The sequence below is a fragment of the Hypomesus transpacificus genome, unplaced genomic scaffold (genome assembly GCF_021917145.1).
Source record: "Hypomesus transpacificus isolate Combined female unplaced genomic scaffold, fHypTra1 scaffold_61, whole genome shotgun sequence".
NCBI classification, from domain to species: Eukaryota; Metazoa; Chordata; class Actinopteri; order Osmeriformes; family Osmeridae; genus Hypomesus; species Hypomesus transpacificus.
Window position 1 is genome coordinate 1,334,350 of NW_025814034.1, and position 16,322 is coordinate 1,350,671.

At 47.9% G+C, this 16,322-nt stretch overlaps 2 protein-coding genes across 2 annotated transcripts; both read right to left on the reverse strand.

The window, feature by feature from the left end:
- Positions 1-1,779: 1,779 nt before the first annotated feature.
- Positions 1,780-9,324, reverse strand: zgc:153012 (uncharacterized protein LOC777626 homolog). The gene is made up of 4 exons (XM_047017554.1): positions 7,317-9,324; positions 6,737-6,894; positions 3,265-3,316; positions 1,780-2,225 (listed from the first exon to the last, which is right to left on the reverse strand). The coding sequence occupies exons 1-4, from the start codon at positions 7,950-7,952 to the stop codon at positions 2,085-2,087; spliced, it is 987 nt and encodes a 328-aa protein (XP_046873510.1). The 5' UTR covers positions 7,953-9,324; the 3' UTR covers positions 1,780-2,084.
- A 1,129-nt stretch (positions 9,325-10,453) lies between these two features.
- Positions 10,454-14,767, reverse strand: mogat3a (monoacylglycerol O-acyltransferase 3a). The gene is made up of 6 exons (XM_047017553.1): positions 13,751-14,767; positions 12,960-13,138; positions 12,421-12,625; positions 11,977-12,151; positions 11,693-11,892; positions 10,454-10,676 (listed from the first exon to the last, which is right to left on the reverse strand). The coding sequence occupies exons 1-6, from the start codon at positions 13,842-13,844 to the stop codon at positions 10,522-10,524; spliced, it is 1,008 nt and encodes a 335-aa protein (XP_046873509.1). The 5' UTR covers positions 13,845-14,767; the 3' UTR covers positions 10,454-10,521.
- Between the last annotated feature and the right edge of the window lie 1,555 nt (positions 14,768-16,322).

Sequence of the window (16,322 nt, forward strand, 5' to 3'; positions counted from 1 at the left end):
GCTGCCTTGCAGTAAAGAAGTTAGCCTAGCCATCTCCCAGAAGTTAACGAGCTGCTAAACTAATTTCCTGCTAGAGATGTCACTGCTAGTCACGCGAGTTTTCGTGACGTTAGTGACATTAGTGGCGTCAGAGACTGGGGCTAGGAAGTTAGCCACTGTTAGCTTCACTTTTCGCCACAAAAACGTAATTTCTACTAAACCGTGCAACGGAACGTCAATAGCAATACAAGCAACTCAATCGCTACCAAGAAGAAACTTTTGACACCTAGGTTGTGTATGTAGTCCATATATTGACAAAGTTTTAGGGGTGGGAAAAGAAATAAAAATAATAATAAATATATTACATTTACATTTAGTCATTTTTAGTCATTTATATATGTATATAATGATAACATATATATGTGAGATAACAAAAGTTGTGCCCTTGCCGAAGGCAAGACACACCCGATTAGTTTGTATACAACAATGCTAGGTGCAAGGGTGTGGCAAGATTCATTTAGTTGAGGAGTTTGACTTATACAATAGGCATAAAGTGTAACTGATGTAAACCTTAGTGATCTGCAGTCTATGTGCTAGCTACTTAGTCCCGCTGCGTTAGCATTTTGTTGGACTAGCGTTAGCGGCCACGCTTACAAATTCTGAAAGCGCTGGTTCAATGACAGTGTAAGTTGTTAGTTATTTGGGAACTTAGTGCAGTATGATGCATTGATATTAAACATTTGAGAACTGTCAAATTAAATTACTTTTATAGCATAAACACAGCATTACTAGATGTCCCACTTTACCTGAAAAATACAGTCCCACATTACCTGACATGATCAGGTAATGTGGGACAGTCACATACAAGTTTTTTTTTCTTCTAACAAAGCATTATTTTACACATATTTGTGTGTGTTTCAATCAGTGGTTAAACCCCATCAATATGCTGCAATAGTACGCATTGTAACTTAATTTAAATTCCTTTGCCAGCCTTATCATTGAGAAAGAGAATGTCATATGCCGCTGAACTTTTTGAGCATTTTTTCTGTATAGACCTCTTGTCACGCCAGGTCACGCCTACTCTGATGATGTCAGACAAATAAAAACCACTGCATAGTGACTAGAAGTGTTGTATTTGCAAGTCAAGATCAGCTCTGGCTGGGCCAAATGACTTTGTGTCCTTGGGCAAGGCACTTCACCCTACTTACCTCGGGGGAAATGTCCCTGTACTTACTGTAAGTCGCTTTGGATAAGAGCGTCTGCTAAATGACTGAAAGACTGAATGTAAGCTCTGGTGATTGGATGTCGGTTTTGCACATATTAAATCATCAAAATGCATAACTGTCCCACTTTACCTGATGTCCCACATTACCTGAACTCACCCTACTTCATGCTAAATGCATAATTTGACCGCATCCTGGTTGAATTATTTGAATGCTCGATTCTGCCAGTTTTTACTCTCAAACAAATCCTCAATAATGCGATTCTGCTACATTAATGTGGTAAGAAGTCTTGCTTGGAGAGAGAGAGAGAGAGAGAGAGAGAGAGAGAGAGAGAGAGAGAGAGAGAGAGAGAGAGAGAGAGAGAGAGAAAGAGAGAAAAAGAGAAAAAGAGAGAAAAAGAGAGAGAGATTATCCTTGTGGATATCCTCTTAGTTTTAGCATTCCAGCCCAGATCATACTCTTACCAGCCCTAACCAGCTGCCTGTGTGTGTGTAAGGTGCATGTGCATGTGTGTGCGTGTAAGGTGTGTGTATGTGTGGATAGTGTGTATGTGTGCAGTGAGCATGAACACATAATCTGCATAGTAAATATTATAATTTATTAGACTTTAACAATCTTCTTCATCATCATCATGTATGGTTACAGAATTGCTACAGAGAACCAGAGAAACAGTCCATGAGATGCTGAGTCCTCTGGGTGTGTTAGTAGCATGTGTGTGGTGTACGTATGGTTTGTGTGGGTGTGTATGATGTGTATGTGTATGAAGTGTGTGTTTGGGGTGTGTGTATAGTGTGTGTGTGTGTATGATGTGTGTGTATGGTGTGTGCATGTATGGTGTGTGTGTGTATGGTGTGTGTATGGTGTGTGTGTATGGTGTGTGTGTTAATCTCGGTCTCTCAGGGCTCTCAGGATGTAGTTCTCTCTCTCCAGCTGAGCGTTCCTCTCGGTCAGCTCGGAGATCTGTCCTCTAAGCAGCTCCACTTCCTCCCTCACTGCCAGCATCAGGTGAGTCTTCACCAGGTCCTGCACACACACACACACATCATCATCACCAGGTCCTGCACACACACACACACACACCAATCATCATCATTACCAGGTCCCACACACACACATCATCATCATCACCAGGTCCTGCACACACACCCACACACACCCACACACACCCATCATCATCAGATGGTTCTTCACCTTGCTCTTTCCCTCTCTCTCCCTTTACCTGTCACCCTCCCTATCTCTTCGTCCCTCCCTCCTTCCCTCTCTCTTTCTCTCTCTTCTTCTCTCTCCCTCCTCTTTCCATCGTCTCTCTCTTTCTCTCTCTTCCTCCTTTTTATCCCCCTCCCACTATGTTTCTCTACCACCAACAGAGAGCACTCTTACAGATAATTAATCTAGCAGATGTTTTTATCTAAAGCAACATACAAATAGTTAGCGGTAAGCACAGTGAAAAGTAACCACATCTCAGCTAGCAGACAGTGTAAAGTAACATCTCAGATACCAGGCAGTGTAAAGTAACATCCCAGTTTCCAGACACAGTGTAAAGTAACATCTCAGCTACCAGGCGGTGTAAAGTAACGTCCAAGTTTCCAGGCACAGTGTAAAGTAACATCTCAGCTACCAGGCACACTGTAAGGTAACATCTCAGCTACCAGACACAGCGTAAAGTAACATCTCATCTACCATACACAGTGTAAAGTAACATCTCACCTACCAGACACAGTGTAGAGTAACATCTCAGCTACTAGACACAGTGTAAAGTAACATCTCATCTACCATACACATTGTAAAGTACATTTACATTTATGCATTTAGCAGACGCTTTTATCCAAAGCGACTTCCAAGAGAGAGAGTAACATCTCAGCAAGCAGGTAAAGTGTAAAGTAACATCTCAGCTAGCAGACACAGTGTAAAGTAACATCTCAGCTACCAGACACAGTGTAGAGTAACATCTCAGCTACCAGGCACAGTGTAAAGTAACATCTCAGTTACCAGACACAGTGTAAAGTAACATCTCAGCTACTAGACACAGTGTAAAGTAACAGCTAGCAGGTAAGATACCTACCATGGCTTGCTCAATTTTGTTGTCGATGGCGACCATGCTGCTACTGGAACCACTGAAACAGAGAGAAAAGTTAAACTCTAAGTGTGTGTATGTGTGTGTGTCTGTAGGTGTGTGTGTGTCTGGGGGTATATGTGTGTATAGGAATGTCTCCCATTACATAAAAAATACAGTTCCTGGTTACATGTCTCCATGGTTACCTATGGCAGAGCAGCAGCAGTGACAGGAGAGAATGGCACACAGGGGGTGTGGCCTGTGGGAGCATGGTCTTAAGGGGCGTGGCTTTCAGAGGTGTGGTCTTCACATGCACCAAACACGGAGGGAGAGGTGCAAGGGATTTAACTTTGGTAACCTTCTGGGTTTGAGGTGGGGTTAGAGGTAGGGTGGGTGGTTGAGGTGGGGTTAGGGGTAGGGTGGGTGGTTGGGGTGGGGTTAGGGGTAGGGTGGGTGGTTGAGGTGGGGTTAGGGGTAGGGTGGGTGGTTGAAGTGGGGTTAGGGTGGATGGTTGGGGTGGGGTTATCTTCTTTGACCCTGGTGAGCGAGTGCTTGGCCAGGAGTCTCTTACCCTTCTCTGACCTTTAACCCCACAACAACGTCTAACCACACAAAACTCCGCCTCTCCCCCCCCACCCTTCTGTCTAACAAGCAGCTGGAGGGGGCGGGAGAGGGGTGGGGGGGTAAGGGGGGGTCTGATTTTTGCCAGAGGAAGGGGAGAAGAGATGGAGGGAGGGGGTAGGGAGGGAAGAAGGGAAGGAGGGAGACAGGTGGGGAGAGGGGGAGGGAGGGAAAGGGGGGAAGAGGGACAGAGAGAGGGAGGGAGGGATGGAGAGATAGATGAAGGGAAGGAAGGAGGAAGAGAGGGAAGGAGCGATGGAGAGAGGTCACTGGGACGAGGGTGGCGGCGATTCTCAAACACGGAGATCATTTTTTTCACGCTGCCAAACATGACTGACCAATCACAGTCTCGATTCCTGTGATGGACAAACAGACTGACTAATCACAGCCTCTGTTCCTTTGATGGGCAGACTGACCAATCACAGTCTCTGTTCCTGTGATGGAGAGTCAGCTCTGGTATCTTCCTTTTTCTGTCTGTGTTCGGTAGTCTAAACCCCGGACCCAGCCAGTCAATCCCAGGGCAGGTCCTATCCCAGACCCAGCCAGTCAATCCCAGAGCAGGTTCTATCCCAGACTCAGCCAGTCAATCCCAGGGCAGGTCCTATCCCAGACCCAGCCAGTCAATCCCAGGGCAGGTCCTATCCCAGACCCAGCCAGTCAATCCCAGAGCAGGTTCTATCCCAGACCCAGCCAGTCAATCCCAGAGCAGGTTCTATCCCAGACCCAGCCAGTCAATCCCAGGGCAGGTTCTATCCCAGACCCAGCCAGTCAATCCCAGAGCAGGTTCTATCCCAGACCCAGCCAGTCAATCCCAGAACAAGTCTGATCCAGTCCCCATCTTATCTGCCAGTCTTGATCATCTGCAGAACATCCAGTTTAGGTGAGAGTTTCTACAACAACCCAGCAGAGTAACCACGACGATGAGTGTGTCAGACCTCATCCCACACACACCCTACTGTCCTGCCTCCTGATTGGCTCACTGTGACATTCTCATTCCAACCTCCTCCCACTCACAGTATCGGCCAATAGGAGGGCTTCCAGCATTCTCTCCCGCCCACTGCCTCAGCATATGCTTATCAGTTCCCTACAGACACACCCTTTCTGGGAGTGAGTGTAGGAGAGTGTGTGTTTGTGACAGAGTGTTTGTGAGAGTGTGTGAGTGTATGACATAGTGTTTGTGACATAGTGTGTGAGTGAAAGAAAGAGAGAAAGTGTGTATGTGTGAGAATGCCATGCCTTCTATCAAGCTGCTGCATCATATGAAACATGTACATGAGGATAAGATATCCCCTCTGGATACACACACACATTCACTCACACACAATCATTCATGTACACAAACACGCACACACACTCACTGACGTACACACACCAGACAAATAAACATACCTGCACTTACACACACAGTCACACACACATGCGCAAGCACACGTGTGTACACACAGACACACACAGGCACACACAGACACACACACATGCACACACATACTTGTTGCAGCCTTAAACACAGGATATTTACAACACAAACCTTTCAGAGGAGAAGAGAGAGGAAATAGAGTTGTGTTGTTAAACTGAGACGGTTCACCTGAAGAACTCCCTGTTCAGCTTAGACATTTAGATATTGAGAACACACACTTACACAAACACACTCTCATACACACACACACACTTACACAAACACACTCTCATACACACACACACACTCTCACACACACCTCTCTCCTACTCCCACCGTTTCTCATGAATAGAGGCTCTATTCCCTTTCTCTCCCAGCTCTTTATCCAGAGCAATAAAATAAACCCCCCATACACACGCAGACTCACTCACACTCACACAGACTCATACACAAACACACACAGACTCACATACACACACAATAAAACACACACACTCACTAACACAGTTATTAGTGTCCATGTTGCTCTGCCTTTCAGGTGACCTCACAGTACCCTACTGCTATAAACATGGAGAGTGTTTGTGTGTGTGTGTGAGAGAGAGTGTGTTTGAGTGAGTGTGTGTGTGAATGTGGTATTGTTGTGGTATTTAGGCCATATCTGTGACTGTGCTCATTGCCCTGTGAAGTAAAGTTGGTTGGCTCTATTGTGAACTGGGGTTGAGTAACTGTTGAACCAACATGGAGGACAGCTTTACAGTAGAGAAACTGAGATTGATGAGTCACAATGGAGGACAGCTTTACAGTCGAGAAACTAAGATTGTTGAGCCAAAATGGGGGATAGCTTTACAGCAGAGTAACTGGGGTTGTTCAACCCATCATAAAGGACTACATGCAACCCTCTGTAAAGGGCCTCCGCCAAGGTTAGGGTTAGTGTCTCTGACTCTGTGGGATATTTGCCACTTAGTTGCTAGAAACCTAATATAGAAACCAGAAACACACTCCATGTAAAAACCAGAAACACAATCCATGTAGAAACCAGAAACACACTCCATGTAGAAACCAGAAACACACTCCATATTGAAACTAGAAACACACTCCAGATAAAAACCAGAAACACAGTCCATGTAAAAAACAGAAACACACTCCATGTAGAAACCAGAAACACACCATGTAGAAAACAGAAACACACTCCATACAGAAACCAGAAACACACCATGTAGAAAACAGAAACACACTCCATACAGAAACCAGAAACACACTCCATACAGAAACCAGAAACACACTCATATAGAACACTAGAAACACACTCCATGTAGAAACCAAAAACAAACTTCATGTAAAAACCAGAAACACACTCCTTAAGAAACCAGAAACACACTCCATACAGAAACCAGAAACACACTCCATACAGAAACCAGAACCACTCACACTCACACCAGAACCCCCCCCGCCCCCGGGTCTCACCTGTCGTCCCCTGCCAAGTGGAAGGGCCCCCCTGGGGAGAAGATGGACTGGGCCAGGCTGAAGGCTGAGGGCGTAGAGGTGGGAGTCAGGCTGGACTGGAACACTCCATCTCTGGCTCCAGGAGAGCTGGGCTGGGAGAGGGACCCCCTCAATAAAGACTGGAGGGAGAGAAGAAGAGAGGAATAGAGAGAGAGGAATAAAGGGAGGCAGGAAATATGGGAGAGATAGAGGGAGGAGGGGAGGCGGTATGGAGACAGATAGAGGGATAGAAGAGAGGAACAGAGAGAGGGATGGAGAATAGAAGAGAGGAATAGAGAGATGGAGAATAGGAGAGGAACAGAGAGAGGGATGGAGAATAGAAGAGAGGAACAGAGAGAGGGATGGAGAATAGAAGAGAGGAATAGAGAGATGGACGCTCCTGAGGTATCAAGTTATTGAGGTTACAGAGCAGCGTGTCAGTAAGTGAGTGTATATACTGTATGTCCGCCTGTCAGTCAGTGTGAGCAAGTGTGTGTGTGTGTGAGTAAGTGTGTGTGTGTGAGTTTGTGTGAGTGTGTGTGTAATTGTGTGTGTGCCTCACCCTCCCGGCAGCGTCCACCTCCAGGCGTAGAGGGGGGGGCAGGTAGCGGAGGCGGGGGCTGGGCGGGGGGGCATGGCGGGTAGGGGAGGGGGGCCCACTGTGGAGGAGGAGGGGCCTCACTCCCACTAACCCCTCCCCCTGGCCTGCCAATGGCTGGGCCAGAAGGTGGGAGGTGCCCTGAGAGTGCACGAGATTCCCCGCCCTAAGAGCGCGCACGTGAGTCTGCAAGGCCCCGCCCCCCACCCCCCCTAGACCAATTGTCTCCAGGGACTCTAGAGAGTGGGCCTGTCTCAAGCTGTCCATCACCCGCCTAAGCCCCGCTCCTTCCTCCCTTTCCAGGAAGTCTGTGCAGGTCCATCTTCCCCGGCGATACGGCTCGTCCCGCCCCTGGGCCAATCTCACCACTCGGAACCTGGAGCTGTGGGGAGAGCCCGCCCCCTGCACTGGTGCATCCTGGGAGTTGTATTTTCTTGGTGAGAGGGGCGTGGATGGCTGGGAGAAGCTGCCCTGCTGGGATGGGGAGGAGTCCACTGGAGCAGATTGGCTGGCTGGTTGGGCAGGGGGCGTGGCCTCTCCAGGGTAATCTAACGTTACGCTGGTGATCTGGAAACCACTCCTCTTCTTCCCCACACTCATCTTCACACACACACACACACTAACCCCTAACCTTAACCAAACTCACACACAGACCAACACAACCAATCTCTCACATACACCAACACAACCAAACTCACATACCAACACAACCAAGCTCTCACACACACCAACACAACCAAACTCAAACACTCCCTCTCTCCCTCCCTCTCCTCAGCAGATGCAGCTTGTACAGAGGGAGTGGTACAGTAACAACTATTGCTCAACCTGGTGAGTGTGTGTGAGTGCACGTTGAGTCTGTGTGTGAGTAATACTGGTTCTGCAACCCAGGTTCACACACATCTGTCTGCTACCAGACTGCTCGTCTACCAGACTGCTCGTCTACCAGACTGCTCGTCTACCAGACTGCTCGTCTACCAGACTGCTCGTCTACCAGACTGCTCGTCTACCAGACTGCTCGTCTACCAGACTGCTCGTCTACCAGACTGCTCGTCTACCAGACTGCTCGTCTACCAGACTGCTCGTCTACCAGACTGCTCTAGTGCACTAATGTTTCTCTCTTTAATGTTCTCACACAAACACACTCTCCCTCACACACTCTCTCTCACACATACAGTCAGAAAGGAAGGATACATTTCTATAGCTTGTTCAATTAACTGTTTCTCTCACCTTATCTCTCTCTCTCTCTTACACGCACACACAGCGTAATAACCGTTCATGGAGAGCAGACTAAAGCTTTGCGTCATGCAGAGTAGCACGTGTCCCTCCAGTAAGGCGGGCGTCTGCGTGCTCAGCTAATACAAGATTTTTAATCACACTTTTCGGAGTTTCAAATTAATTTCTCTCTGGGTGACGTCACACACACAGCACACAACGAAGTCTCTATGCGCTCTCCTGTCGCGTCATCGGTGATCGAGCCCGCTGCAGCCGTCTCTGCGCCAACCCAGAATACTGAGGTGCCAAAACTTTTTAAACGGTTAAACTATGACGGGGTTAACCTTAATAACCATCTGCTCACCGAACGGGAGAGTTTTTGCTAATCGAACTTAAAACATCTGAAACATCCGTTTACGTGCGCTGTTGTTGTGAAAGTCCTTTTTGGAGATGGGACGTGCGCCTACGGCAGGGTATCTGTTCGAGGCATACCACGTTTCGCGCGCTGGGCGGATCTCTTAGCAGCAGTCTCGCCAGTCCGGGACCGCTGTTTGTACCGTTGTTACCACCGTTAAACTGTGAACATCGTCCACCGTTCCGTCTCTACGTTGGTCCGTCCGTGCGCGCTGTCACTTCTCCCTCCCACTCTCCGCACGGCTCAGCCCGTTATTTACATGTTTATTTTCTCAGAACTGTTTAAAACTTTTCTAAATCCGGAAGTTCCGCCCCTGTTTTGTTTTGAAGCAACGATGCCCTCCACCGGTGGCCACCCAAACTACACCCTTACACACACCATTACCCTCATATTCCTCAACTACTCTACATACTCAACTAGAATACACTATATACTCTACTAATATACAATACTACAAAACGCACTGTAAGTCTATTGACTGCTATAGGTACTTCAATGTTAAACTGCAGACCCAGAGGTTCAAATCACCCCTGTACATCATTACATAAATGATACACATAAAGGAAAATAGAATCTACTATATACTCTATATTAAGCCTTCAACATGCAGTAACTTCACCAATACACAGTATACAGCACACACACATGATACACAGTATACAACACACACACACTAGTCTTCATTTGTTTAATTATAATTTCTGAGGCAAAGATTCACTTTAGCAAATAACCCTACCCCTGTTCAGAGAAGAATAGAGAGTGAGAGGGAGAGAGAGACAGGGAGGACGACAGATGGGTGTTTGCAGTGTTGCAGAACTTCCCGCAGTTCTTGCATCAGTCTCTATTCTTGTGGCAGGGTCAGGGGTCAAGCTGACCTCTCACCCCAACCTCCTATCCTTCACCTCTCACCTCCTGATCCTTCCATTATCCTGAAGAACAGTACCATACACAAGTGTGTGAGCAGGTTTGTGTGTGACTAAATGAATGAGTGAGTCTAGATGAACAGCAGGTGTGTGTGAGTGTGTGAGTCTAGATGAACAGCAGGTGTGTGTGTGAGTCTAGATGAACAGCAGGTGTGTGTGAGTGTGTGAGTCTAGATGAACAGCAGGTGTGTGTGTGTCAGTCTAGATGAACAGCAGGTGTGTGTGTGTGAGAGTCTAGATGAACAGCAGGTGTGTGTGTGTGTGTGAGTCTAGATGAACAGCAGGTGTGTGTGTGAGTCTAGATGAACAGCAGGTGTGTGTGAGTCTAGATGAACAGCAGGTGTGTGTGTGTGTGTGAGTCTAGATGAACAGCAGGTGTGTGTGAGTCTAGATGAGCAGCAGGTGTGTGTGAGTCTAGATGAGCAGCAGGTGTGTGTGAGTCTAGATGAACAGCAGGTGTGTGTGAGTGTCTAGATGAACAGCAGGTGTGTGTGAGTGTCTAGATGAACAGCAGGTGTGTGTGTGAGTGTCTAGATGAACAGCAGGTGTGTGTGAGTCTAGATGAACAGCAGGTGTGTGTGAGTCTAGATGAACAGCAGGTGTGTGTGAGTGTGTGTGTCTAGATGAACAGCAGGTGCTGGTCAGCAGGGATGCCGTAGTGAGTCTTGTGCTCCTCAAACAGCTGGCTGAGCTCCTGCAGGTATCTGGAGTGGAGACGCTCAATGTCCTCACAGCTGGGACTTGCTGTCTGCTCCACCCGGATGGGGGCGCCCACTAACACAAAACACACATACCATCAGTCACACACTATACACACACTCACCATCAGTTACACACACACACCCTCAGTCACATACTATACACACACACCCTCAGTCACACACTATACACACACACACACACACCCTCAGTCACACACTCACACACCCTCAGTCACACACTATACACACACACACACACACACACACACACCCTCAGTCACACACACACACACACCCTCAGTCACACACACAGTCACACACCCTCAGTCACACACTATACACACACACACACACCCTCAGTCACACACTCACACACCCTGAGTCACACACTATACACACACACACACACACACACCCTCAATCACACACACACACACCCTCAGTCACACACACATAGTCACACACCCTCAGTCACACACTATACATGCACATGCATGTGTGGAAGAGGGGCCACTAACACATGTACTGGTGGAAGAGGTGCCACTAAAACATGTACTGGTGGAAGAGGGGCCACTAACACATGTACTGGTGGAAGAGGGGCCACTAACACATGTACTGGTGGAAGAGGGGCCACTAACACATGTACTGGTGGAAGAGGGGCCACTAACACATGTACTGGTGGAAGAGGTGCCACTAACACATGTACTGGTGGAAGAGGGGCCACTAACACATGTACTGGTGGAAGAGGGGCCACTAACACATGTACTGGTGGAAGAGGGGCCACTAACACATGTACTGGTGGAAGAGGGGCCACTAACACATGTACTGGTGGAAGAGGTGCCACTAACACATGTACTGGTGGAAGAGGGGCCACTAACACATGTACTGGTGGAAGAGGGGCCACTAACACATGTACTGGTGGAAGAGGGGCCACTAACACATGTACTGGTGGAAGAGGGGCCACTAACACATGTACTGGTGGAAGAGGGGCCACTAACACATGTACTGGTGCAAGTGTGTGTGTGAGACATCAAGCGTGTATGGGCTGTCTGTTGGTCAGGAGTGTGTCTGTGAGTGTCTGTGTCGTACCCACGGTGTGTATGGGCTGTCTGTAGGGCATGAGCCCGTAGTTGTACTGGAACACTCCACGGGCGTGGAACAGCGGCAGAGCTACTCCCATGATGCCCTGCAGCCACTCCTGCAGGTGTCTCAGTGGGGAGCCAGCTGGGTTGGGCATCTGGTCAAACAGCTCGTTCTCACCGAAGGAGAACACAGGGACCAGCTGGGCCCTGAGGACGCCCACACACTATCAGAAACTAACCCTAAACCCTGACCCCTAAATAACTAACCACTGTGTATGGTGTGTGTGTTACCCATGCTTTAGGGCCAGCTTGATGAAGCCCTTGCGGTTGCATATCTGCAGCCTAAGGGCTCCTGGCCGAGCCTCCAGGGACTCTGGAGCGCCCCCTACAGCCAGCACCGCCACACTGCCCCCTCCTGGCCTGGACAGCAGGTAGGACGCACTGGCCTTCTCACTGGACACCAGCCCTGCGCACACACACAGAAACAGATAAATGTGGCAATTGACAGAGAACTCTTGTGAACTCAGTTCTGTTCAGTCGTTGAGTTGCTATGTCAGTATACATGTGGACATGTCTGTATGTGTGTGTGTGTGAAAGTTTGACCTACTTGGACTGTGTTCAATGTATCAGTCATTTCCACACAGCAGTCTTTGACAAACATCTCTTACTCAACTGGAGTGAACAAACAAGACATTCACCACAGCATACAGATCATCAGCCCCCCTCCGCCCTCACCTCCACCCATGATGTAGTCCCTGAAGAAAGGGACCCTGAACCAGAAGGGCAGCATGAGCAGGTGTGGGCGTAGCCCGGGGAACAGCGAGGAGAACCCGGAAGCTTCTGTGCAGAAGTTCCCGAAGGCACCGGCCACCAGGACGCCATGGGGGTGGAACCCAAACAGGAAGTTATACGACGGGTCCAGGTCCACCGTCTTCACCAGCTGGAGAAACACACCACTGATTGGACCATAGTTAAGTACGTAGTGTTCTGATTGGACCATAGCTAAGTACGTGGCGCTCTGATTGGACCATAGCCAAGTACGTGGCGCTCTGATTGGACTCCAGCTTAGTAAGTGGCGCTCTGATTGGACTACAGCTAAGTATGGACCGCTCTGATGGGACCATAGCTGTAGGGTTGTAATTGGAGCATGGGTGAAACTAGGAGGCTGTGGTTGGAGCAGTGCTGAACATGGGATGCTGTAATTGGAGCAGGGGTGAATATGGAAGGTTATTATTGGAGCAGAGCTGAGGAGGGCTGTGATTGGTCAGACTTACAGAGATAGGGAAGTAGTTTCTGAAATGCTTCCAGACGCTCCAGTTCCTCATCCACTCTGACCTCCGACCCCCGCAGCTGGGCGTGTCCCGATCCAACCACAGCCAACCAGCATACAGCACCGCCACCAGCCACCAATCACTGACCACCAGCAGCACAAACACAGCCAGACACACCTGGGCTGGGGACCAATTACAACATTAGAGACACACACACCTCGTGTGTGTGTACATGTGTGAGGTGTGTGTTTGTGTGTGTTCATCAGTAACCCTGTACTTCGATGACTCTGTACACATTTCTGTTTCCTCACAGCTCCTCTGGGCTCATGCACTGTTTCACAACATCAGACTGCCCTCTGCCTCAGACTGACCTCTGCCTCAGACTGACCTCTCCCTCAGACTGCACTCTGCCTCAGACTGCACTCTGCCTCAGACTGCCCTGTGCCTCAGCCTGCGCTCTGCTTCCGACTGCTGTCTGCCTCAGACTGACTTCTCCCTCAGACTGACTTCTGCCTCAGACTGACCTGCCTCTCCTGCCTCACACACCTTCCATGACCTGTAACTCTCTCCTCTCACCTTCTCAGTGAGCACACTTCCTACAGGAGGGTTTGGCTAGAAACCCTGTAAAGCAGAGAAGATATTGCAGAATAATCTATATCCCTCTCTTTCCCTCTTAATAAACTAGGCCTATATTACTCTCTTTCCCTCTTTTTCTACTCAATACACACTCACACGTCAGACGATCCCACAGCGTCAAACAGATGAACACACACACAATCTTTGGCTGGACTCACCAAGTGCGAGAAAGGAGAACAGCCACTGTAACACCGCCGCCGTTTGCAGGCGCCGCTGGAATGGAACGTTGAGCGGCGCGAACTGGATCTTCATCCCCACCGACACAAACACGCGCACCCTCTCTGTCTTTCTGTCTCTCCTTTGTCTCTCTGAGTCTCTCCTTCGATGTCCGTGTGTGATGCGCTGCTGCAATCTCCGAATGTCTCTGAGTTTTACAGAAGTACGTTCCCTTACCCTGACCCTTTCTCTGGTTGGAGTAGAAGCGGCTGTATTATGTGTCGGCGTGCGGTGGGTCCCTGTGCTAAGAAGAGTTACAGCGGAGAGCAACAAGATCGAGGAAAACTTTCTTTACTCTCACACGCTCTACACGCTGTCCAGCACGCATGCTCCATGGACACGCCTCCGGGAGTCAAATGTTGCAGCCAATCAGAAGACCAGCATACCTGTGGTCCCTGTCTGCAGGGCCATAGACATATGTGCAGGGCTCTCAAGACTCACGCGTTCGCCGTGAGACCAGGGTCGGACTGGCCATCGGGAGACTCGGGAGATTTCCCGAACGGCCGCTCAAACAAATGGCTGCTACGGCCACGGCACTATTCAAGAAAAGAAATCCGAATAGTTTACGCTCACTTTGAGGACGGCCTTAATACCATTCAACTGTTTAACTGGAGCATTCCAAAATCCAAAGGGTGTGGGTGGGCATTTCCCCCGTGTAAACTTGAACGGTGCACTTGTCCGTCCATTTTACAGATCACGATTGGTCAAAAATCAATCGTTTTCCGAGTACAGCCAATTCGTAGGAGCTATTTTAGCTAACATCGTTGTTTCTTTAGCAAAGAAATGGAAAGGAAAAGTAAAGGAGAAAAACAACGGGCACCGCAAGCAAATGCCGCACAATGTATAGTATAGAATACATGTTCACGCCGTCAAAAGACGGAGAGAGTTTGCAGCCCGAAAATGCGGCTGTAACAGAGGCGCCAGGTGCAAGAAGCTGGAAGCTGCTGTATCTTGAGAAAATTCTAATATCATTCCAAACCATATTGTTTTAATTTTTCTAAAAACATTATACATTTGGTATTACTGTTAGCCAATATATAGGCTATACATTTTAAATGAAGTAAAAGAAATGGCCAAGAGAAAAGGGTTAGGGTTAAATATGCACAACATGTTTTTTGGCTTTAAATAATAAATGTGCAATGTGGCTCAAATGCATTTGTCTCGATTTTTTGTTCTGTGTATTAAAGCAGGCACAGGTGACACAGGGAAAGAGATGGAGGCTGCTGTGGTGACAGGGTCCAGTGGAGAGACTATGACAGGTGCAGCACTGCAACTGTACACAAGAGTCAGTCTGTTAACAGGGTTATTAAATGGAAATCAGTTTGTTGAATTGATTGTCATTATTGAATATAGTTAACTGATTATTATTCTTTTGCAACATCAAATAGCAGATGCAGAAACAGAGACAAGTATGGAAAAAGAAAGTGAGGGAGACAGTGGAGGGGGGGGGGGGGGAGGGGGGGAGGGGGGCGGGCCGGTCTGTGTTTCAAAGTCCCGGGCTGTTTTTCAGTCCCAATCCGACCCTGCGTGAGACTCACGCATTTCAACCATTTCTCACGCTCTCACTCAACACTTTTCTCACGCTGAGAAGTAAGGGATAACTTGTACAATTAATGGACGAGGCGCAGGAATACGGAGATAAGTTTTCTGTCTCAAGTTGTACAGTTAAATGGCCCCTACCTACGGTGGTCCTGAAGTGCAAAACACCCCCCCTAATATGAGGACATCCCCCAAATGAAAACCCCCCGAGTCAACGAGTCCCAAATCGGATGACTTGTTCACCTCCCCCAATACAAAAACACACTCCCCCAAATGGAAAACGACATTGCATTAACTCAAAAACACATTACATTAACTCTGAACGGAAAGGGTGGGTACTACACTTTAGCGCTGATTGGATGCAGTAGGCTAACTAACAAGAAATATGAAATTGATCGACAGAAGTACAAAATGCAATAGCCTGACAGAGTTACGTGCACCAGAACATTTGTTTGGCTATGGAAGAATGTAGAAAATAGTAGGCTACTTAGGCAAAAGTATTTCGTATTAAATGTAAAAATCGAAAGCCAAACAACTATCCTGGTCCACGTTACTCTGTCATTGTGGCATTTCGTTCTTCTGTAGTGGACTATTAGTTTTTTCTTCTCAAAAGTCCTGCTTCCTTCAACTGCGTTTTTAGCGTGCGCATAGGCTACTTATAATGTGAAACGTTAAAAGCATATATAAGATTATTTCATTGGAATGACCCTGATTAAAATAAATTCTGAATTCTCTGAATTGTTAACACAAATGTTTCCTCTTTATTATCAGAATCAGAATTTGGTTTAGTCGCCATGTAGGTTTACACAAACTGGCAACTTTCTGATTAATAGCCCGACTCCCTAACCGCTCAGCCATCTGACCCCCTACAGTAACACTTAGTCCCTTAGTTAGAAACAGTTTCTTCCAACTGAGGAATATTTCCAAATTAAGAACACTAGTGTCAAAGGGTGAATTGGAGATGATTATTCAAGC

Coding starts and splice junctions, on each gene's coding strand:
- zgc:153012 (XM_047017554.1), bottom strand. CDS start 7,952: ATGAGTGTGGGGAAGAAGAGGAGTGGTTTCCAGATCACCAGCGTAACG. Junction 3,317..6,736: donor CACTTGGCAGGGGACGACAG/GTGAGACCCGGG, acceptor TCTCTGTTTCAG/TGGTTCCAGTAGCAGCATGG. Junction 2,226..3,264: donor ACAAAATTGAGCAAGCCATG/GTAGGTATCTTA, acceptor GTGTGTGTGCAG/GACCTGGTGAAGACTCACCT.
- mogat3a (XM_047017553.1), bottom strand. CDS start 13,844: ATGAAGATCCAGTTCGCGCCGCTCAACGTTCCATTCCAGCGGCGCCTG. Junction 12,152..12,420: donor GGACTACATCATGGGTGGAG/GTGAGGGCGGAG, acceptor GTGTGTGCGCAG/GGCTGGTGTCCAGTGAGAAG. Junction 11,893..11,976: donor AAGCTGGCCCTAAAGCATGG/GTAACACACACA, acceptor GGGCGTCCTCAG/GGCCCAGCTGGTCCCTGTGT.